The sequence below is a fragment of the Magnolia sinica genome, chromosome 4 (assembly GCF_029962835.1).
Source record: "Magnolia sinica isolate HGM2019 chromosome 4, MsV1, whole genome shotgun sequence".
Lineage (NCBI taxonomy): Eukaryota > Viridiplantae > Streptophyta > Magnoliopsida > Magnoliales > Magnoliaceae > Magnolia > Magnolia sinica.
Genome location: NC_080576.1, coordinates 108,922,168 through 108,942,906, shown reverse-complemented (window position 1 = coordinate 108,942,906; position 20,739 = coordinate 108,922,168). Strand labels below are relative to the sequence as shown.

The 20,739-nt window shown below is 42.0% G+C and overlaps 1 protein-coding gene across 2 annotated transcripts; it reads right to left on the bottom strand.

The window, feature by feature from the left end:
• Positions 1 to 3,043: 3,043 nt before the first annotated feature.
• Positions 3,044 to 19,691, bottom strand: LOC131243754 (protein IWS1 homolog 1). Of its 2 annotated transcripts, none has more exons than XM_058243303.1 (12): positions 19,522 to 19,691; positions 18,781 to 19,267; positions 16,982 to 17,101; positions 16,344 to 16,564; positions 16,098 to 16,227; positions 15,803 to 15,865; positions 15,639 to 15,716; positions 15,279 to 15,370; positions 15,082 to 15,147; positions 14,807 to 14,960; positions 4,229 to 4,357; positions 3,044 to 3,357 (listed from the first exon to the last, which is right to left on the bottom strand). In XM_058243303.1, the coding sequence occupies exons 1-11, from the start codon at positions 19,539 to 19,541 to the stop codon at positions 4,259 to 4,261; spliced, it is 1,530 nt and encodes a 509-aa protein (XP_058099286.1). In that variant the 5' UTR covers positions 19,542 to 19,691; the 3' UTR covers positions 3,044 to 3,357; positions 4,229 to 4,258. The 2 variants fall into 2 exon arrangements, with proteins under 2 accessions (XP_058099286.1, XP_058099287.1); XM_058243304.1 differs by lacking the exon at positions 3,044 to 3,357 and adding an exon at positions 3,372 to 3,831.
• Positions 19,692 to 20,739: the final 1,048 nt, after the last annotated feature.

Below are 20,739 nucleotides of genomic sequence, written 5' to 3'. Positions count from 1 at the left end.
GGGGAAAGAGGGGCAACACTCTCTTACTTTTCAAAACCAAAGGATTCAGACACCTATTTAGTGTTACAATCCTAATGGCTTAAGAGCCTAGCTCCATAGATTTCGAGGCTTTTTCTTTTTTAGTGTATTATTTCTTAACAATTGATATTAGAGCTAACGCGGATTTCCTGCGAAAGCCTTATGCAGAAATTCCTGCGCAAGGATGCGGGGTGAGGCCCACCGTGATGTTTGTGTGAAATCTACCCCGTCAATCCGGATTTTGAGCTTATTTTAGGACATGCAACCAAAAATAAGATGGATCCAACTCAAGTGGGTCACACTAGAGGGAAAATTAGAAAAAGAAATTCCTACTGTTGAAACCTTCCTGGGCTCCACCTTGAGGCTTATATGCCATCCAAACCGTTTATAAGGTCATTACCACTGGGATGAAGTGAAAACACTAAAGAAAAATCCTGATACAAAACTTTTTATGGCCATAGGATTGTTTCAACGGTGCTCACTGAATCCCTACTTTTTCCTCTTGTGTGGCTCACTTGAGTATTTGATACAACTCATTTTTGGTCGCGTGCCATGAAGTGAGTTCTAAAAACGGATTGACGGGTGGATGTCTCACAAACATCGCAGTGGGCCCCACCCCGGATCCTTGATCAGTAACTACCTGCGAAAGGCTTTTGCACCCCAATGTCACTCTTTCTTGCGCTTTGGCTCCGGCTATATCAAGTTTTAGATATGCCTGGGTTCTTGATTCACATCCTAACATGAGATGCTGTAATTAATTGACGAAGTGGGTTTCACATAGATATTATAGTGGGGATCGGCTCATGTATCTTTTAATTGGACAAAATTCATAAGGAATTGCATCTGCTGAAAGGAGAGAGGTAAAAAGAGAATAGGGTGTCGTCAATTCTCATGGAAAAGAAAGTGTGTGCTGAACAGAGAGACAAGTAAAGAGAGAAAAGGGTGCGATCAACTCTTATGAAAAAGAAACGTAAATGATACAAGTACCCCTCATCGAAGGACCACCAGCATTGAATATTATCTTCTCTTAATTTCTCATGTCAACTAATTACGGGTGTTAAAATATTCATGCACTACTCACTTTATAGACAAGTGATTTGATTTTATTGAGAAATGAGTTTTGTAGCTTTCATATTCTCTTGGTAAAATTTTGAAAATTTAAAAAATAAATAAATAAAATTGCCATTTGGACTCGATAAATGGGTTTTTAGAAAAACCGGTTAACATAGGCCCACATAACTTGGAAAAAGCTGCTATTAGTGGAAAGGCTGCTGATGAATTGTGAGTGGACCCATGATAACTTGGGTCTTCTTAAACCTGGTTTTGTAGTCCAAACAAAGGTTTGAATCCCAGTGATGGATAATTTGAACCGGGCATCCGGACATCGTCAATGCCCTATTCCAGCAAGACATCATCTTGGATTTTATGACAATAGATTGTGGCAACACATACTTCACCAATGGCATGTTAGTGGTTACGATCAGCCCATACACGCCAACCAGCAATGTGGAACGCCAACCAGCAATGTGGACCGCAGTGCATACTAATGTTTGCAAATAGCAACTGTTACACTGTGGGTATGGAATTCCGAGGAGTTTTTATCGAAATCATATCATACGTAGTACACTGCCTACTTTTGGAAGGTCTACGTACGCCAACACCTTCGGACAGCATTGCATACACAAGGTTTCGTTTCTGATAGTCGGCCCACGAGACTGAAATCAAGACCATCAGTCTTACCATGCCCCACTGATTGCACCTATCTTGCTCCATGCCAGGGTAACAATCGCAAACATACCACTGGACTCTTCATAACAGCGGGCCCCATAAAGCCTCTTGGGGAAGAGGCTCCCTAATGCTACGTCCTCGCGGGAAGCAGTTGAGAGTACAAAAATGACCTTTTTCTTGTTTAAGAGCTACATAGTCCACACGACTGCCTACAAGGGCAAAAATCGCCAAAAGCTACGATCATGCATGAGATATGCTCCAGTGCTCTCACAGAACTATAGTTATATAGTACTCCTAGTAAATCAATCCATCTCAACTGTCCGTGAAGTCCAGGACATTCCATGTGCTATGACACAAACTTCTCACTAATCAGGTGGGGTCCTTACTCGGGTGGTAGACTATAAGGCGTTTCTACTCCCGGTTAAGGGTTCGAGTACCCATAGGTGGTGAAATTCCACCAGCGTGAGTGTGTGGAATGCGTGTGCGCGTGTAAAAAGAATAAAAAAAAAAGGTGATCCAATGTATCCTTGATTTCGCCTTATTTTTAGAGCCATCAATTTTCCAAGCAATGGATGGGATGGTTCCAATGGCCTAATTTTAAAAATAAAAAATAATAATAAATAATTTTAAAAAAAGTTATTCTTGACTCGCCTGATGTTCGGCCAACATATGGACGGCTCATATTTAATCTTGTTTCAGGCATTCACCCCCCTCAGTTAAACAGGCAGATTGTTGTCGGCTTGTCGCCATAGATGTCAACCTGAAAACTTGACTCGCCTAGATGTTCGGCCAGGTCAGGTCGACTCAAATCAGATTTAATGAGTGCCAACAATCGATGTCAAAAATGGATGGAACCAATTAAGTAATATTTAAAACAGAAACATTGCCATGAAATTGTTGGCTATCTGGTTAACCATCACTTCATTGGGGGAGTTGATGGGTTTGATTCCCAACCTCCACATTTACTTTTGTCATGGCCAATGATGAGTGACAAGGTGACGGAACTCCTGCATGTGCTGAGATAATCTATTTCAAAATCACTTCTCCCTTGGCACCATCCATTCTGGCCCAGAGGTGTATGCCCCTTGTAACAGACTTGGGTTTTTTTTTAGCTGGTCACTTAAAATGGGGATGATCGAAACAAAATCACATACAGTACATCCAAGTGTGGGCGGATCTGCCATCAATGGCCTGTCATTTACCAGATAATGCAATTTCCCCAAATACTTGGCTACAAAGAGTAAATAAAGAAATAAATATTTCCCCGATGTTTGCTCACAACAGAAACAAACAACCATAAAAGACCAACTATAAACACCTATTTCATCCTTGATTGTTTGATAAATGATAGGGATTACAAGTCATTTCTATAGCTTGCAGAAACAAATGCCGATATTCAATTAAAGCAACATCTCCCCAACACTTCTGGTGGGACACATACCATTTATTCACCCCATTTCCCCTCAACAACAACGAAAACTAAACACATAACAAGTTTCGGAGCAGAAAAGCAACTAACCTCCTGGGAATTGATTGATGATACACAACTAATCCCGGTCCGTGGATGAGAACATCAGGTGGGGTCTCTGAGTACCACAATCCATTGATCCACTAAACCATGAAAATAATGACAATCATTTACAATTATGTAAATCAAAGAGTTATGGACACACAAATGAACTATACACTAAAAACTCATTTTAGAAAACAGCTCTATCATGCACACACAGATCTCAACCATCCGTGCAAAAAAGGCCCATAGTCTTTTCTTTTTTGTTCTTTTCTTCTTCTTCTTCTACTTCTTTTTGAGAGGATAATGGAAAAATGCATAAACTAAAAAGAGGAAACAGAATTTCCAAAAAACAATATAAAGGGTAGGAAGCCCCTCCTGCAGCTAATAAGCAAAAAGGTTCATTAGCACACGAATCCAACAGAGCCAATGAAATGTTTAACCCACTGGATAAGGAGCCAATGTCCAATAATACATCGGTGATGGCCCTTGGCACATAACCTTAACCCAATTCAGCACCCCGGATTATCAATCTCCATTCTCAATGAAAGCAGCTCATAGTCTTGAAGTCACACCTACATCAACAGCCCTATTTTTTTAATTTAGCATCAATGGACAAAGATCCACAATGATCATCAGATTGGTGCAAGTTCTGGCTACAGCCATTAAAGATTCGCCATGAATTAGGCAGCCTATACCAATCTATGGCTATGTGGACCAATACAGACAAAAGAGATATGACTACACTCATATAAAATAACATTATGTTGCTAAAATACAATATCCAAACTTAATATTTGTGCAGTGTATTATAAATGCTACGCTAAACTTCCACACACCCCCCCCCCCCCCCCAAACCAAAAAAAAAAAAAAAAAAAAAGAAGCAGGTACTGACATGTCAACACAGGAAAAGATGATCAAATGACATAGGTTCTTCCAATATACAACAGTGGCGAATGCTCAAAGGCTTACCCATTGCTGTTCTTCAATCATAGGTGGTGGCTAGAAAAACTTGACCATGCCACGACCCTCCACACTGAGTTTTGTTGCCTGAAGCTGCTTCTTCTTTGGTGCTTTCAACTGCTGCAACTTCTTATTCATCTGCCCGCAATCAATCAAATTAACATGTTTTCATAGCAACACATTCTACAGACTAGAATAACCACATCAATCAAACATGCCGACAGCATGTAGTACTATTTTGCATTTCCTTTTTTTCTAGAAATATATATAGTATTTCAATAATATATATACTCATGAAAAACTACATCTATCAGGTTCACATCTCATTTAACCAGCTCACTGAAACAATTTGAATAAGAGAATATAATAACCAGCAACATCATCTCTTGCAGATCTGTGGAAGTTTACAGTCCGATCATAATGTTGTAGGACTGGGAATCAATTGTTTTTTGGATGATTCCTTTCTTGGGAATGACTTTGGGTACCTTGGTTTTTTTTTTTTTTTTAATGATTCTTTCTGCTGTTTTTATTGTCAAGCTGAGTCGCTTTCCGATCATAGCAGGGTGATGAGAGGGCCACCGGTCACTGTTGATATTTTGGGCCCTGTATCTCCTTTTGGTGCTTAATGAATTCATCGTTACTCAAAAACTAAAAATAAAAATAATGGTGTGGTAATACATGTTTCTGCATTATTCAAAAACTCAACCCTACTGAATGCCTAGAGGTCTCGGGTGAGAAACACATTTCTCACTTTTTATGAATAAATTGTCTACAAGGAAGTGATTCGGTTTGAGTTGTCATCAGTTGCAAAGAGTTTATCTTTCTTTCCCTTTTTTTCCTTCTTTTTTGAGAGGTAACGAAAATTTATTAGAAGCCACAACCAAGGTGGAAAAGAATAAGACAAGCAGAAGACAAAAATTAAAAATTAAAATAATAAATTATAAAAACCCTACTGAATGCCTAGAGGTCTCGGGTGAGAAACACATTTCTCACTTTTTATGAATAAATTGTCTACAAGGAAGTGATTCGGTTTGAGTTGTCATCAGTTGCAAAGAGTTTATCTTTCTTTCCCTTTTTTTCCTTCTTTTTTGAGAGGTAACGAAAATTTATTAGAAGCCACAACCAAGGTGGAAAAGAATACGACAAGCAGAAGACAAAAATTAAAAATTAAAATAATAAATTATAAAAACCCTACTGAATGCCTAGAGGTCTCGGGTGAGAAACACATTTCTCACTTTTTATGAATAAATTGTCTACAAGGAAGTGATTCAGTTTGAGTTGTCATCAGTTGCAAAGAGTTTATCTTTCTTTCCCTTTTTTTCCTTCTTTTTTGAGAGGTAACGAAAATTTATTAGAAGCCACAACCAAGGTGGAAAAGAATACGACAAGCAGAAGACAAAAATTAAAAATTAAAATAATAAATTATAAATAAAGGCCCAGGAGAGCTACAATGGCACAAGGATCCAAATCCTTCAGGCCTGATGCCCACTCTATAATCCAAGTCACCACCTTTCAAAAATTCCAATCCACCGGTTCTGACTTGTTCTCAAAACACCTATTTTTCTCCCCAGATAATGACGCAAGAAGGACATGATAGGGTCGATCACCGTCTTCCTCAGGGATAACTACTCCGAATCCACGAAGCTCTTTGGATTCCTCACAGAGTTTCCTTGAATCCACAAGGGATAAAATAGAAATAATTTCTAATAAATTCAAAAATAAATTGATGGATGATTAAAAAAACGAATTTACAATCCTTTCAATAATGAGCTCAAACGTAGGACAAAGTTTTAGACTCAAACTCCCTAAAAACGTGACTTGCTATAAATAGTAAACTTACTATTTATAGACAGTCACCATTCCTACTAGACTGCATGGTTTTCAGCCAAAAATAGTAAGTGTCCAATTTGGCCTAACCATGTTATTCTCCTAATTTTTCTAAGCCCTTTTCATGTTGGGCACGACTCCAACTCAAGGATCAAAAGTTATGATCGAACTAAAACTTACTATTTATATTAAAAATGAAAATAAAATGGACTTTTGACCGTCGATCTAATGGAATCTCAAATCCGACATGGGCAACCTGGCGTAGCGGGGTTGGTTGGCTAAAGTAGCTTCTCCTACCCAAAATCATATATGATATGTCGAAAAACTCATTTCAGTTTGCAAGATATGACTGTTTTAAGGTTCTGACTGTCCTGATCATTTCTGCCTCCAATCGGGCCTTCTCTGGTCCATCTTTGCAATGATCTTTGCAATGAAAGTATCCACAACCCACTCTACATCAAATAACCCCCAAGGTAGCCATGGCAGCCAAATGCCAAACTGACTTAACTTCTTTGCCAATACCAACTTCGTCCAAATAAGCTAAAAGGAAGGAAATGGAGGCCAGTAAGACCCAAGAGACATTAAGGGTCAAAAGGAAGGTCTCCCAAATTTTCCTCGAAAAGGAGCAGTGGATGAATAGATGGATCCACCGATTTAGCATCCTTCATACACAAGCGACAAATGTTTGGCAGCAACATGCCTCTCTTGCAAAGGTTATCAATAGTGAGCACCCTATTCCTGCCCACCGACCACACAAAAGCAGCCACTTTGGGGGGGTTCCATACTTCCAAAACCGGAAAAAGGTAGGAGGCGAAGGGGATGCAGATAGTCTTTTGAAAGATAACGATATATATTAAAAGAAAAGGAGAAACAAAAGAGGAGAATCTGCTGAGAGGGCAGAAACTCCTAACAAGCCAAAAAACAAAAATCGTTACATGCCAATAAAACAAAGATCCTAACCCTCAAGCCTATCTACTTGGGACGCCCATTCAATCAATAAGTGTTTAGCTCTAGAAGTAACCACATGAGCAGACATAGAGACATCCGAAAAGCATCTCTGATTTCTTTTCTCCCAGACTGCCCACCAGACCGCGAGAATGCCCATCCTCCATAGGATGGTTTTGAAATTACCGAAACTAACCCCGTGCCAGGCTTGGAGGAAAAGGGCTGCCAAGCTGGGGGCGCACCAACTAACATTAAATCAGAGACAGAACTCAGCCCATATTTGGGAGGAGAAGGGATAGTGAAGTAGAAGGTGATCCACGGACTCTTCATTCCGCATGCAGCACAGACATATGTTGACGAGAAACATACCTATCTTGCACAGATTATCAACGGTGAGGATTTTCTGCTTACACGCAAGCCAACCGAAAACCTGGAATTTTGGCGGGACCAGGTACTTCCAGATACAGTGGACCTTTTGAGCTTCAGGGACCACCAGGCTGTTGAGAAGAGAGATATACAGGGAATTTACAGAAAAAACACTATCCTTTTCCAAGTTCCAAATTAAGGAATCTTCAGCGGACTAATCTAGAGAAGCTGCGGCAACAAAATTCAATAATTCCGCATATTCAGCCACTTCCCAATCCTGCAAATTGCGTCTGCACGACAGATTCCACACAATATTGTTGCCGAAGAGGTCATAGCAATCAGCTACAAAGGAGTCCTTTGAAGGGGCTAAGAGATAGATATTAGAGAATCTATCTTTCAGGGGGGAGGAACCGGTCCAAAGATCAGTCCAAAAACGAATTCTGGACCCTATACCCAACTCAAAAGCCACGCCTTTCAGGACTACTTGTTTCTGCTTTAGAATCCCTTTCCAAATTGTCGACGCCTTGTAGAGTGAAGACACTGTGGTCCACCAGCCTCCCGGAGATTTACCATATTTACTTTTAACAACCGAATTCCACAAGGCCCCATTTTCTGTCCCTAATCTCCAAATCCACTTGCCAAGGAGAGCCCGATTCATAACCTTTAAATCCTTTACACCAGCCTTGCCTGCTCTATAATGATGACACACCTCTTTCCAGCACAAGAGGTGAAACTTCCTCTCTGCCCTGCCATGCCAAAGGAAGTCACGCCTTAATTTATCTATGCATGACACAATCTGACCTGGGCATCTGAACAGGAACATATAGTAGAGCGGCAGATTCGAGAGGGCAGCCTTGATGAGGGTGAGACGACCTCCCAGCGACAGATAACGACATTTCCATCTAGCCAAATAATTCTGAACTCTGGAGATAACCTTCTCCCAATAGAACTTTGGGGGACTGCCAATGCATAGAGGCAACCACACAAAAGTAGACAGAAGGGCAGCAGGCAAGCAGTGGAGAATTCTAGCAAAAGATTTAAGCTCATCAGGCTCTATGTTTACCCCGAACAGCTTAGATTTGGCGAGATTGACTCTCAAACCCGACACGGCTTCAAAACGGCAGATAGTTGTGCGCAGATTTAGCAGCTGCTCAGGGATAGCTTCAGAGAAGATCGGTGTGTTGTCTGCGAACTGAATGTGCGAAATGGGGCTGCTTATTCATATCATATGAATGCCTCCAAGGATGCCGATAGAAAGACCTTTAAGGAGGAGCTTTGATAAGGCCTCGACCACCATGAGAAAAAGGAAAGGGGAGGGGGTCGCCTTGCCTGAGGCCTCTAGAGCTCTTAAAAAACCCCCTGGGGGACCCATTGAGAAGCACCGAGGAGTACGCCAGTGTTCAAAGTATCGGTATCGCTACAAGTTTCGCTGGTCAGGGATACGAAAACAATATTGATATCGCTGATAATATCGTTGATAACCGGAAATGTGGGGAAACATGGGAAAAACGGTGGAATTTTCAGCGAAACTTCAGGAGATATTAAAATGTACATACTTGAATATTTAGAAATGAAAAATTACAAAAGGGACCTTAAAAGAATGTGTTGTTGTAAGAAATCAGTCCAACCATCCCATTCGGCCTATTTAACCATCCAACCTTTCATTCAAACATCCATCAATATTGCAAAATATCAACAAACATGATATTTCACCAAGAAATCATCAACAATTGGAAAGGAAACGAAAGATTATGATACCAATATCGCGCATGTTGCGATACCGATAATATCAAGATATTATCAATATCATCAATGACAAATTGAACACTACATACAACCATGTGCCCATAAAAAAATTGAAATAATTTTTTTCTAATAAATAAAATTTTGATGATATCAATACGTTGGCAATATTATTGAAATATCACCGATACACTTATGATACAAGCATTACCTAGAATTTACATAGTCGAAAATATTGGTGATACATTGGCAATATTGATGCATTGGCAAAACAAGAGACACTTACAATTTACATAGTTGAAAATATTGGTGATTACATTAGTGATATTGATGCGTTGGAAATACTTAGCGATACATTACTAATACCTAGAATTTATGTTATCGATATCGCTACCAGTGTTATCGGTATCGCTGAGTTAGAGATAAAGTAATATTGGAGATATTTCGATAATATCGGAGATAATTCGAACACTGAAGTATGCCGAACCGATACATTCTCTTATCCACTTGCGCCATTTGTCCCCAAAGCCCATCCTCTTCATCATGTAGTCTAGGAATTTCCAATCCACATGATCATAGGCTTTCTCAATATCTAATTTGCAAACAAGACTCTTCACCCCGGACCTGTGGCTAGAATCCAGACACTCGTTGGCTATTAAAGCGTTGTCGATAATCTGCCTCCTAGCTATGAAGGCACTTTGGTGGCCCGAGATTACCTTGCCGATCACCTGCTTAAGCCGGGAAGCAAGGAATTTTGCCAGAATTTTGTAGGGCCCTCCAACCAGACTGATCGATCTGAAGTCCTAGAAGGAGGCAGCCCCTGGCATTTTGGGAATGAGGACAATAAAGGAAGCCCCCAAACCCTTAGACAATCTGCCTTGAAAAAGGCCATCATGTCTGCGCTGATGACCTCCCAGAAGCGTTGGAAGAACGGAATCAGGAAATCATCCGGCCCCGTGGCCTTTTCACTACCGAGAGAATCAATAGCTGATTTCACCTCTTCAACAGAGAACGAGGCTTCCAGTTAAGTGGCTTCATCCGACGAGATGCTTTCAATATGAAGTTGATCCAGATTTGGACGCTGCCACTCATCTCCTTTGAGCAGAGAGCTGAAGTGCGAGATCACCTCTTTAGCGATGGAGACTTCGTCTTCAATTCTGACACCTTCCACATTAATGCTGGAAATCTTGTTACAGCTGGTATGAATGTTGGCAATTCTGTGGAAGTAGCTGGTATTCTTGTCCCCCTCCTTGATTCACTTAGCTCTTGACTTTTGCTTCCAAGCAATTTCCTTTTCGAGAGCCCTCAAGGAGAGGGATTGAATCACCTAGATTCTGTTTCTCATCAACGCAGGGGACATAGGGGAAGATTCAGTTTCCTGAACTATCCTGTGCAGCTCGGAAAACAGCGAGTCTGTTTCCTGTTCTCTGGCACGAAATTCCTTCTGCTTCCACAGCTTCAGACGCCCCTTCGGCTGTTTCAGTTTAGAAAACAACGAGGACCCTGCAAAACCATCGTCCTGAAAGCCAACCCACCATTCAGCTATCATCTGGTAAAATCCTTCTATTCTAAGCCAAAAGGAATCAAACCTGAAGGGCTTTGGCCCCCAATTCTGATCCTCATTCGGGAGAAAGATGGGGGAGTGGTCGAGCATCACTCTGGGAAGGACCGACTGAGAGACCGCAGGGAAAAGATCGAGCCATTCGTTGGAGAGGAGAAATTTGTCCAAGCGAGGGAGGATTGGAGAGGCTTGGCCATTGGACCAGGTGAATCTGGAGCCTAGCAGAGGAAGGTCCACTAGCTCCTGATAGTCAATCCATTGCAAGAAAGATGCCATCGCGGGGGAGTTGCGCTTCTCATGAGATTTCTCAGCAACAGATCTGATAATGTTGAAGTCTCTCGTGATACAAATGGGTCCTTGGAAGCTCTAATGGATAAGGCTTAATTCCTCCCTGAAATCTGCCCTACTAGCATCGAGGGTAAGGCCATAAACTGAGGCAATAAGGACTTGAACACCAGACGATGTCTCTTGCAAAATAGCATAAACAGAGAAAGCACCTGTCCTGCTACTCCGCAGAGCCCACCGGGACAACCTCCACGCTAGAAGGATACCACCTGAACTACCAATTGAGTCCAGCACCTTCCATTTTGCATTTGTTGCCCTCCATAAAGTGCCCATCAGCCTATCGTCGAAGAGCTGGACTTTTGTCTCCTACAGACAGATGACGTCTAGGTTGCGTCTACTACATAGATCTTTGATGAAGCATCTCTTCTGCTTGGATCCCACTCCCCTATCATTCCAGGAAATGATCTTCATTTGGTAACCATGCTGCCCCGATTACCCTGATTTGCCATGGATAGGTTGATCGAATTCGGCTTGCCAGACTGCGACTTAAGATGCTGCAGGTTTCTGCTGTGACCTGGTCTGGAGATTCGTCGACGGGGGGAAGATGAAGCTGAGAGAGGCCTCCCACGCGATTCAACGCATTGGGAAAGGGCAATGAAGTCCTCAGGACAATCCCCAAAAGACATGCCTAACGATCTCCCTACGTGGCCAATCGCATCCCTGATCCACTTTTTCTTGTGAATAGCGTCAAGGATCTTCACTTTATGGGTAGTGTCAATGAACTTGAGCCCGTCTCCTTTGACAGAGGCCAGGTCTGATCCTGCACAGCACTGGAGGGGCTCGGCTTCAATGATCTCGACATCACAGTCCTCCTGGAAAAGCGTGAGGAGACCGTGGTTCGTTTGATCAGAGGAAGCAAAGGGGTTGGAAGGGAGACTAGAGATCGACAATGAAAGGTTCTACGACTGCATGGAGAAACTGTCGAAATCTACTCCAACATCGGAAGACCAATATCGATTTGAACGGGCGGGATTGGGCTCAGGGATGGCACCGCGAGCTATCCGGAGAGGGGGACAGCAGTTTGGGTTAGAGTACTTGAGATGGAGAGGAGTCCTTTTCTCTCGAATGAAAGGGGATCAGGATACGATGAGCTTCCGGGTCTGGGGGACTAGGATAGTTTAGATTAACAAGGGTATCCGCTTCCACCGGGTTTGGACTCAACTCATGAGACCCGGATCGACCTAAAGAAACATTAGCTCGGCTAGTTCGGATTCGGGTCTCACACGAAGGACTCCCGAGATAGGAGAGGTCCCACACGTGCGCTGAAGCTAACCGTTGAAACTCTGTTGTTGCTGACGTGTCAAGATCTTTGCCCTCCTATCCAACGAAGCGGGGCGACGTGGCGATAAGGTATCGAGAGTGGCACCCAATACAGAAGCTAGGAGGACACGTGTTTGGTGGAGCGTGCGATGCGGGCCAGGCGTCAACACGTTGTTGACATACGTCTCTCTTCGGGATGGGAGACTGACCGAGGCATCGAGGGCGACAGCTGTGGCAAGGGAAAATGGAAACAGTGGTCCTCGGGAGCACGGATTACCTGCACCTTCCTGGCCCTGGATCACAGTCGATGCCATGAGAGAAAGGTCGGCTTCCTTCGCTCTCCACCGAGCACCCCACCTTGGAACAGGCCTGTCTCGCTCTTTCTTTTGGATAGGGAGATTAAACGGGCTTCCTTCAGCGAAAACCTGGATATGACTGAGTAGCATCTCTCCCTTGTTCCGCCAGACACGCACACTAGCAACACCCATCTCTTCACCATTTTTTGTCAGGGGATCGAGTTCGATGAAGGTCCCGAGTGAGGAGGCGACCGAAACGAATAAGTCTTCGTAACATAGTTCCAGGGGAATCCACCAGATGAGGATCCAGACGTCTTCCTTTCCGAAGATAGAGAAATCGTCCCCGGATTGGATTCTAAGAACTGGACCGTCTGAATATATCGCTCCTGCCATCACCAGGCTATCAGAGCTTAATCCCGGAGCGATTTTACACCATAACTCATTGTGCCCAATCGGTCTGATGGAGTAAGAATCCGGCCGAATCCTCATGCAACCATCGATCCACTCTCTGACTTGAGAGATGGATACCCGCTCTTTGGTTGTAATGACGACCGAATCCTGTAACTCCTTTTTCGATTTATCCAGGCGCTCTTGTGAAATATGCAGGCCTTGAGCGGGATCGGGCTTCGCCGAACTGTGGCTTGTGCCCAATATTGGGTTCGAGGATGCAAATGAAGAGGGATGGTTGGGGTTGAGAGGCAACGTCGAGATTGGCGACCCTACTCGATCGAGGAGGATTTCCTTGAAAGAGAGGGTATTGGTTCAAACGGCTCCTTCTGGACGTGATTGCATTTGCATCCTCGTTGGAGCAACAGGGAGTGGGGGGTCTAGCTTCCTGGAATGTCATTCCAGGCCGAACCGCGCCCTTTGGACCAGCAACGGGTTCCCGCCGAAACTTTCTCCGTGAAGCATGAGGACTGTTCTGGAGAGTTCAACCTTTGAGCTCATCCTGATGAGGGCGAAACCCTTATACTCGCCACTGGTTTTGTCCCTAGACATGACCACATCCATCACCACTCCAGCTCTGCCGAAAACACGAGAGAAGTTTATGGGAAGCCACCCTTTCGGATACCGTCTCACGAACAGGGTCGGATAGGTCGCGAGTCTGCTCGCTTTGATGCCTCGGGTAGCGTTGTTCCTCCTTTGCCGCCCTGCTTTTTTCCATTCTCCTTTCCCAATCTCCCCCTCAGACTCTGAAGGCCCTCCTTCAAATTTCCTAGAACATTCGACAGTGTCTTTGGATCCAACAGAGGCTTCCTTCGACATCGCGGGCGTCGAATCCGCCTTTTCCTGAACCATCGTCGTCATCAGGTCTGTCGTCGTCGTATGCACTGTCATCGCCACGTAGTCATAGTCGTCGTTGTCAGAGAGTCATAGTCGTCGTCATCGTCAGTATGTTGCCCATACTTTTTTTTCAGATAGTTTCCCATAGAAGGAGAGAACCAAGAAATGACCCGGTTTGTGATCTCTCCAAATCAGCGAATCTACCTCAGAATCAGCTGGCATCACTAGATTAAGCCTATCCCTCAAATAGTATATCTTATAAGCGAGTCACACCAAGTCGAGACTAATTCATACTTATGATCGAGTTTTCTAGCGATCACCTTAAAATCTCATTGATTTGAGTTAACTCAGCTGGGTTTTGAGTCAAGTAACTGAGTATTAGAACTAAAGTTTCTAGAAGTCAATTACCTGCATGTATGTGAGGGTGCACAAGCAGTTTATTTCTCAATGGTTTACTCAGTAGGAGCAGAGAAATGCTGTGGATATGAGGGCAAAGGTAGTTAAGTCTAGCAATAATTAAACATTCATGTCAACCAAGTTTTGGGGAAAACTGCACTGTAGAAAAGCTTTTGAACATAAGTGAACACGGCTGTCATTACAAACCTTTTTGTTTGTTGTTTTCTATTATTAGTACTGTTCATACAGTATTGCCGTATTTCCATTTTCTGGATACATTTTCTATAGGATCACCGTGTCAGACGCAATGACTTTTCACCAATTCTAGTTATAGATAGAGCAGAGTTGATGCTTAATGCTTCTTGGGCTTGTAAGACTTCATCTATCTCGATGTGCCATGCAGTGGAATGTGTCACATACATGATCTTTTAACTCATGCAGTAATTACTGAAAGTTAATCTCAAGTGCAAAAGAATTCCCAAGTAACCAATAGGATCTATAAGTGCCCACTTAGAAGTTTCCTTTGAGAAGGCATGACAACCAAGTAACCAATCACTCACTAACCTTCAGACGGCGCTGATCTTGTATGACTTGTTTAGCCCGTGCTCGAATTACATCAGGATCAATCTTCGATTGAGGGCGCACTAAGAAATCCAAAGGCAAGGCTTCCGGCCTGGAAGCATGTTGCTTGGAAGATGACTGGCTAGACTTTGGTTCCCTACATCATTGTATATTAATCAGCGAGATACACACACATCGAGAGTGTCAGGTAACATATCATGAACAAGAAATAACAAGGTATGCTCAAGTAAGCATATTCTGCAATGCTATCAACTTACTGAGAAAATTCAGCTAAATCAAGATCATCATCTCTAGATTCCAATCCTGCAGCTTTTGCTACAGGCCTTCAGGAAAGCACCCACCAGAGGCAAGAAAAATTAGAAATGAAGAAAACAATAACAAGCAAAAGGTAAATTGATTTAAGCTTTTTAAACCATAATAAACAGGTTAAAATAACAGCAACAGATTCAAATACTTCTTTGAAGATGGCCTTCGGTAAGGAACTTTCTCGTCGTCATAGGTTCTCATGTCTTCAAACCGAGTGCTCTTATTGAAAATAGGGCGGCTCTGCAAACATTTCATTTGGGATAATTAGGGGGTGCCTTTATCTATCACTAATGAGCAAAATAAAAACACAATCAAATAAACAGACTAGTTGCAGAAGTCCTTCCTGTAAGTACAATCTATGCTTTGCCCGTTAACCGTAAAGTTTTCATACAGTGATTTGAAATGGGGAATGAATAAAAACTAGCATTAACCACCTAATTTCCAGAAACAGAAACAGAAAAGATATAGGAGGCAATATAGAATGAGAACTTAAAATCTGTGGCATTACCCATTTGTCAACCAAATCTTTAGCAAGTCTTCTATTTGATGTGGTCTCCTCATCAGTTCTTGATAAAAACATGATAACCTGTAGGAAAAGTATAAAGTCACGCCCGTGCTTCTTGTTGTGCAATTTTGGGAGAAACCCTGCATGCTTCATGAGGTAAACCATACCTTCCCAAGGCCACTCTTTTTAAGCTGCTCTCTCCTGTCATACTGCTCTAAATCAATTGGAAACTAGATAACAGAAGAAGCATGTCATGATCAGAAACAGATTGTAGATTTAAGGATGGTCCTAAGCCAGGAACAAAATAAACGACACTAACTTCCTCATATGATGGATGACCATGAGTATGTAGATAACAAGCATTAAAGAAAAAAACAAAACAAAACAAAATCATTGTGCATCACAAATCATCACTGAAGCATGTCTGACAACGAGTGAGAAGACTATACAGTATATACATACATCGGTCAAGATCTTCAATATGGCAGTTCTGATATTCATATTGGGTAAGCTTCCATCGGGAAGTGGTTCAAGCCAATTCTTTAAAAGAGTCAGTACTCCATGATCTAAAAACTCTTGTTGAAGCTGCCTCCTGAAAAAAGGCAGTGGAAGGGAAGCAAATAATCAGGTATGATGACAGATAATAATAAAGCCCAATGAAGAAACACCAGCAAGGTATGGCTTCCAAATACCACAGAATCATCTTACTTTGAAAGAACCTCAGTTAGCAGTGGCAACTTCTTGAGTTTATTAATAGCTGGTTTGCTCTGCCTATTTAGATCTGCATCTTCTTCAGCTGTAACCTCAAGCTCCGCCATAAGATGCTCTACCAGCAAAGCAATTTCTGCAGCTGTTTTCTCATTTTTCTTCTTTTTCTTACCCACCTGGAAGAGCTGTTTGATTTCATCGTCTTCCTCACCCTCCTCTGCCTATAAATCAGAAAACTGGTTTAAAATATCACCGAAAAGGTTCAGTCGTCTAAAATACTAAGACTATCATGTAATCAAAGAGAGAATGCAATCTACAAGTATCCTAAATTCACAGCATCCAACCAGCATCAATCCTTAGGATGTGCTGCAAATGGAAAGTAGCAAACACAAATACATTTAGAATATACCATCAGATCCACTTCTGTCATTAGCATACAATAGCTCAGAGAAGTAACAGTCCACCAAACCACCATATCATAACCACAACTAAGTCAGACTAAAAGAGGCAGATATAACAAAGGATTCAAACAAAATATATATGAAGGACAGTGGAAAAAAAAAAACACATACCATCATAATTTATTCATAATTAAGGATAAAGAAAAGCATAATTTGAGAGACTGAAGGGGCACCAACCTGTGGAGCATGACCTGGAGAACCTGGTTCATTATCACTACCGAATCGATCAGCAGGATCAACACCAGTATCATCAATAAAATCATTATCATCCAAAGTTCTAACACCCTCCTGATCATCCTGTTACATCATAAAAGAAAAGATATTCGCTTCTCAGCATTATGGAAAAACAAAAGCTTTCTTTGAATGTATTTTCAAATAACCATGTTTGACAAAGCCCCATAAAAGAAGCATATAGCATGCAAATGACAACCATGCATATACAATGCCTTAAACTGACAATATTAAATGACAGAATCCAACCTGAGCGTCCAATGATTTAAGCACCTTAATAAGAATGGAAATGGATGACAAATATTGTATGACAATTCAAACATCACTGAGGTAGGAAGAAAAATTGGAAGTAACAAATGATTGATTAATAACACCAATGTCAATATAGAAGGAAGTTCAGAGAAAGCCATAAAATCAAAAGAATCAGAGTGTATTTGTGTGAGAGTGGGGGGCACCATTTGGCAAGTTAAAGTTTACAAAATGACCCATATTTCAGTAGAGAATACTACCATTGTTCTTCAGGCAATTACGTGTCTAAGAAAGCTCAGGTGATGACAAATCCCATAGTTCAAGGTTGAGCATTCAATAGAATACTACCATTGTTCTTCAGGCAATTACGTGTCTAAGAAAGCTCAGGTGATGACAAATCCCAGAGTTCAAGGTTGAGCATTCAAGTAAATGAACCCACAGAAATATTCAACATGCAATTACAGAGGTATTGCATTGGAATTCAAGTCAATTGTATTGCCAACCACACCCAAACCAACATAAAAACCAATGGCAATCTCAAACAAAACTTGAATGGGAAAATACTCCAAAAAGTAATTTTCTTAACAAATGACCAGAAAAAAAAAAATGCTATCACCGTGATCTGAACTTCAAACCGAGCATACAGCTTCGCTTTCTTTCTTTTATCAGCAATTCAGCAACAAAAAAAGAATTATGATACCTTTTTGGTTTGTGGATATCAGTGATGTGTATCGATTAGCTTAGCGGATTGTATGTGCTTGACCAACAGCTAATACATCTGCATAAATATGGAATTTGCATTTGCAGAGAGTATGTACAAATACAAATCAATTGCAATATCAACAGTGAGAATAAAACCCAAGTAGTTTACATAAACAAATTATAGATCTTAAGACAAGAACGATTAGTTGACTACACTATGTTTTTGTACATAAACAAATTATAGATCTTAAGACATGAACAATTAGTTGACTACACTCTATGTTCGCTACACAATAACCAAGCATGAGTAAAAATCCTTTGTGCATTGTAGACATGTTTCCATCAGCCGAACAGATTGTATGTTGCTGCATGCACATAAAAATGCAAATTGCATTTGCAGAGATTATGTAGAAATTCAAATCAACTGCAATATCAACAGTGAGAATAAAACCAAATAGCTAATCAAATAAACAAATACAGGTTTAAGACATGAAAATTGGCTGGGCTACACAGTAAAAACATCCATTGCATCATCAGTCCAGACCATCCAAATTCAGGACTGTTGTGAACAATTGTGGGGCAGAACTCAAACTGATCAGATGATCTTGACCATCTGATTTGCCAACTGAATTTGAGCCCAGGCAATGTTCTTGGCATACATCCATATCATGTCAAAAACCCAACAGTGAAGATTATAGGATCAGCACAATTTTCGCGCTATGGTCTGCTCACAATGGAGCCACAAATTGGTCAGGATTGATGTGCACGTATCAAAATTCTGCAAACTAAATTACCTCAGAATCACCTCCAGCAATCGTGTCCCACATCTCCTTCATCTCCGGATCGCCACTTTGATGATGCCTGGACCCACCCCCCTTCGAAAACGACTTTGATCCCTTATCCTTCTTTGGCCTCTTCTCCTTTTTCCTACTCCCTCCATCCTTCTCCTTCTTCCTCTTCCTCGGGGAAGACACCCTATCCTCTTCCGAATCCTCCCCCACAATTGCCGCTGCCTTCCCGAAATCCCCGTCGTCCTCAAGATCGGGCGCGCTCTCCCGCGCGTCACCACCGCCCTTCTTTACAAGCCGCTTCCTTGGCTTGGCCTTCGACGGCGGCGACGCGTCCTCGGCCGCGGAGTCGTGGACGGGCGTCGGCGACCGGCCGCGCTGCCAGTCATCGTCGTCATCGTCGATGGCGTCGGGGACGTAGGGTTCCGGCGACGCCTCGCGATCGGACGGAGCGTCGGGATCCATGAGAAGCTCGCCATCTTCGTCGCGGTATCTGAGAAGAAGATCCAAAGATGAGAGAGAATCAGAAAACCTAGCTTTGAAAGGGGGAGAGAGAAATTAGGGCAGAGATTTCCCTGGAGCTGACATTTACACCCCTCCTGTTTGAAAAAACCATCCGTTTTCCGCTTCCGGTGATCTGATACTACCAAAAGTAGATACGGAATGGTGGGAATTTGCAAAAGAAAATTGGGTGTAAATATCAATTCCCGTTTCTGAGGGAGAGAGGGTGGAGATCGAAGAACTTACGGATCGTTTTCATATCCCATGGCTGAGAGAGAGAGAGAGAGAGAGAGAGAGAGAGAGCCCTAGAAACAGAATGGAAGAGAAGGGGATGAGGATGGGGATATCGAGGGAATTAGGATGAGATTTGAGGGTATTATAGGAAGAAGAACAAAAAAAACTATGATCGAGAGAGAGGGCGAGAGGAGACTTCGTTCGTTTTGCCTCCGTCGCGATTCAGAATCCAGCGTGTGTCGACGCCCACTGCACCCACATGCTAGTAGTCCGATGATCAGAACCATCCATGTTTTGACGCCTATACTACAAGTACTACCATGAGAAAATTTTACTGAACGGATGACAAAGACCATCATTCTCGTAGATGAATTTAGAACTATAAAACATTTTTAATGGCTCGGATTCAAAAATAAAATCAGAGGTTAAAATCAAAAGTAAATAGTTATTATGGGATTATAGATCATGTGGTAAATTCGTTGGGTTCAATCGAGATATGGGCTCCGGTGGGTGGCGATGGAGGCAGGATCGTAAGACGCGACACAGACAAAACGTACTTCCCAGTAGGTACGGAAGTGGTTTTCGTACTGAGAAAACTCCGTCGGATCCACCGTGATTTATGTATTATATCCATTCCGTCCATCCATTTTAACGGATGATATGAGGGTTTGAGCTAAGAAATAAAGCATATCCAAAATTGAAATGGACCACGAAACAATGTGAATTGAAAATCCACCGTTGAAACTTTCCTGCTGGGGCACATAAGTTTTTATCAAGCTTACATTTGTGTTTCCCTTCATTCATTTTTTTTTTTTAATCTTACGAACAGATTGGATGACAGATAAACGTCACCGTGGGACCTGATAAAGTTTGAACGGTAGAAAACATTATTGCCACATTTTCCAGTGGTACAGTCCACCTGAGCTTTTGTATATAAACTCTCACGGCCTCTTTGAGAGCGTGGGCTTGAATCCCCCGATTCGGAACCCCAAATCCCTCTCGTTCTGTCTGACACCCTTACGTCGATAATCAAGTTTAATCCAAAAGTAGCTATTCATGTTACATTTGCATCCAAAAGTAGCTATTCATGTTACATTTGCAGTGGTTTGAATTTAATTACTAATTTAACTTTAATATCTTTAATTAGTGAACTTATGTATTTTTTGGCCCGATGGTTGTAATAAGCCCACTGGAATATACACTTTACCAAAAGGAATGATGAAATTCCAA

Excerpts from the sequence above, each read along its gene's own strand:
- LOC131243754 (XM_058243303.1), bottom strand. The coding sequence starts at position 19,541 with ATGGGATATGAAAACGATCC. Across the intron at positions 16,228-16,343 it reads CTAACTGAGGTTCTTTCAAA|GAGGCAGCTTCAACAAGAGT; the intron begins GTAAGATGATTC and ends GCCTTTTTTCAG. Across the intron at positions 15,148-15,278 it reads CGAAGGCCATCTTCAAAGAA|GCCTGTAGCAAAAGCTGCAG; the intron begins GTATTTGAATCT and ends GCTTTCCTGAAG.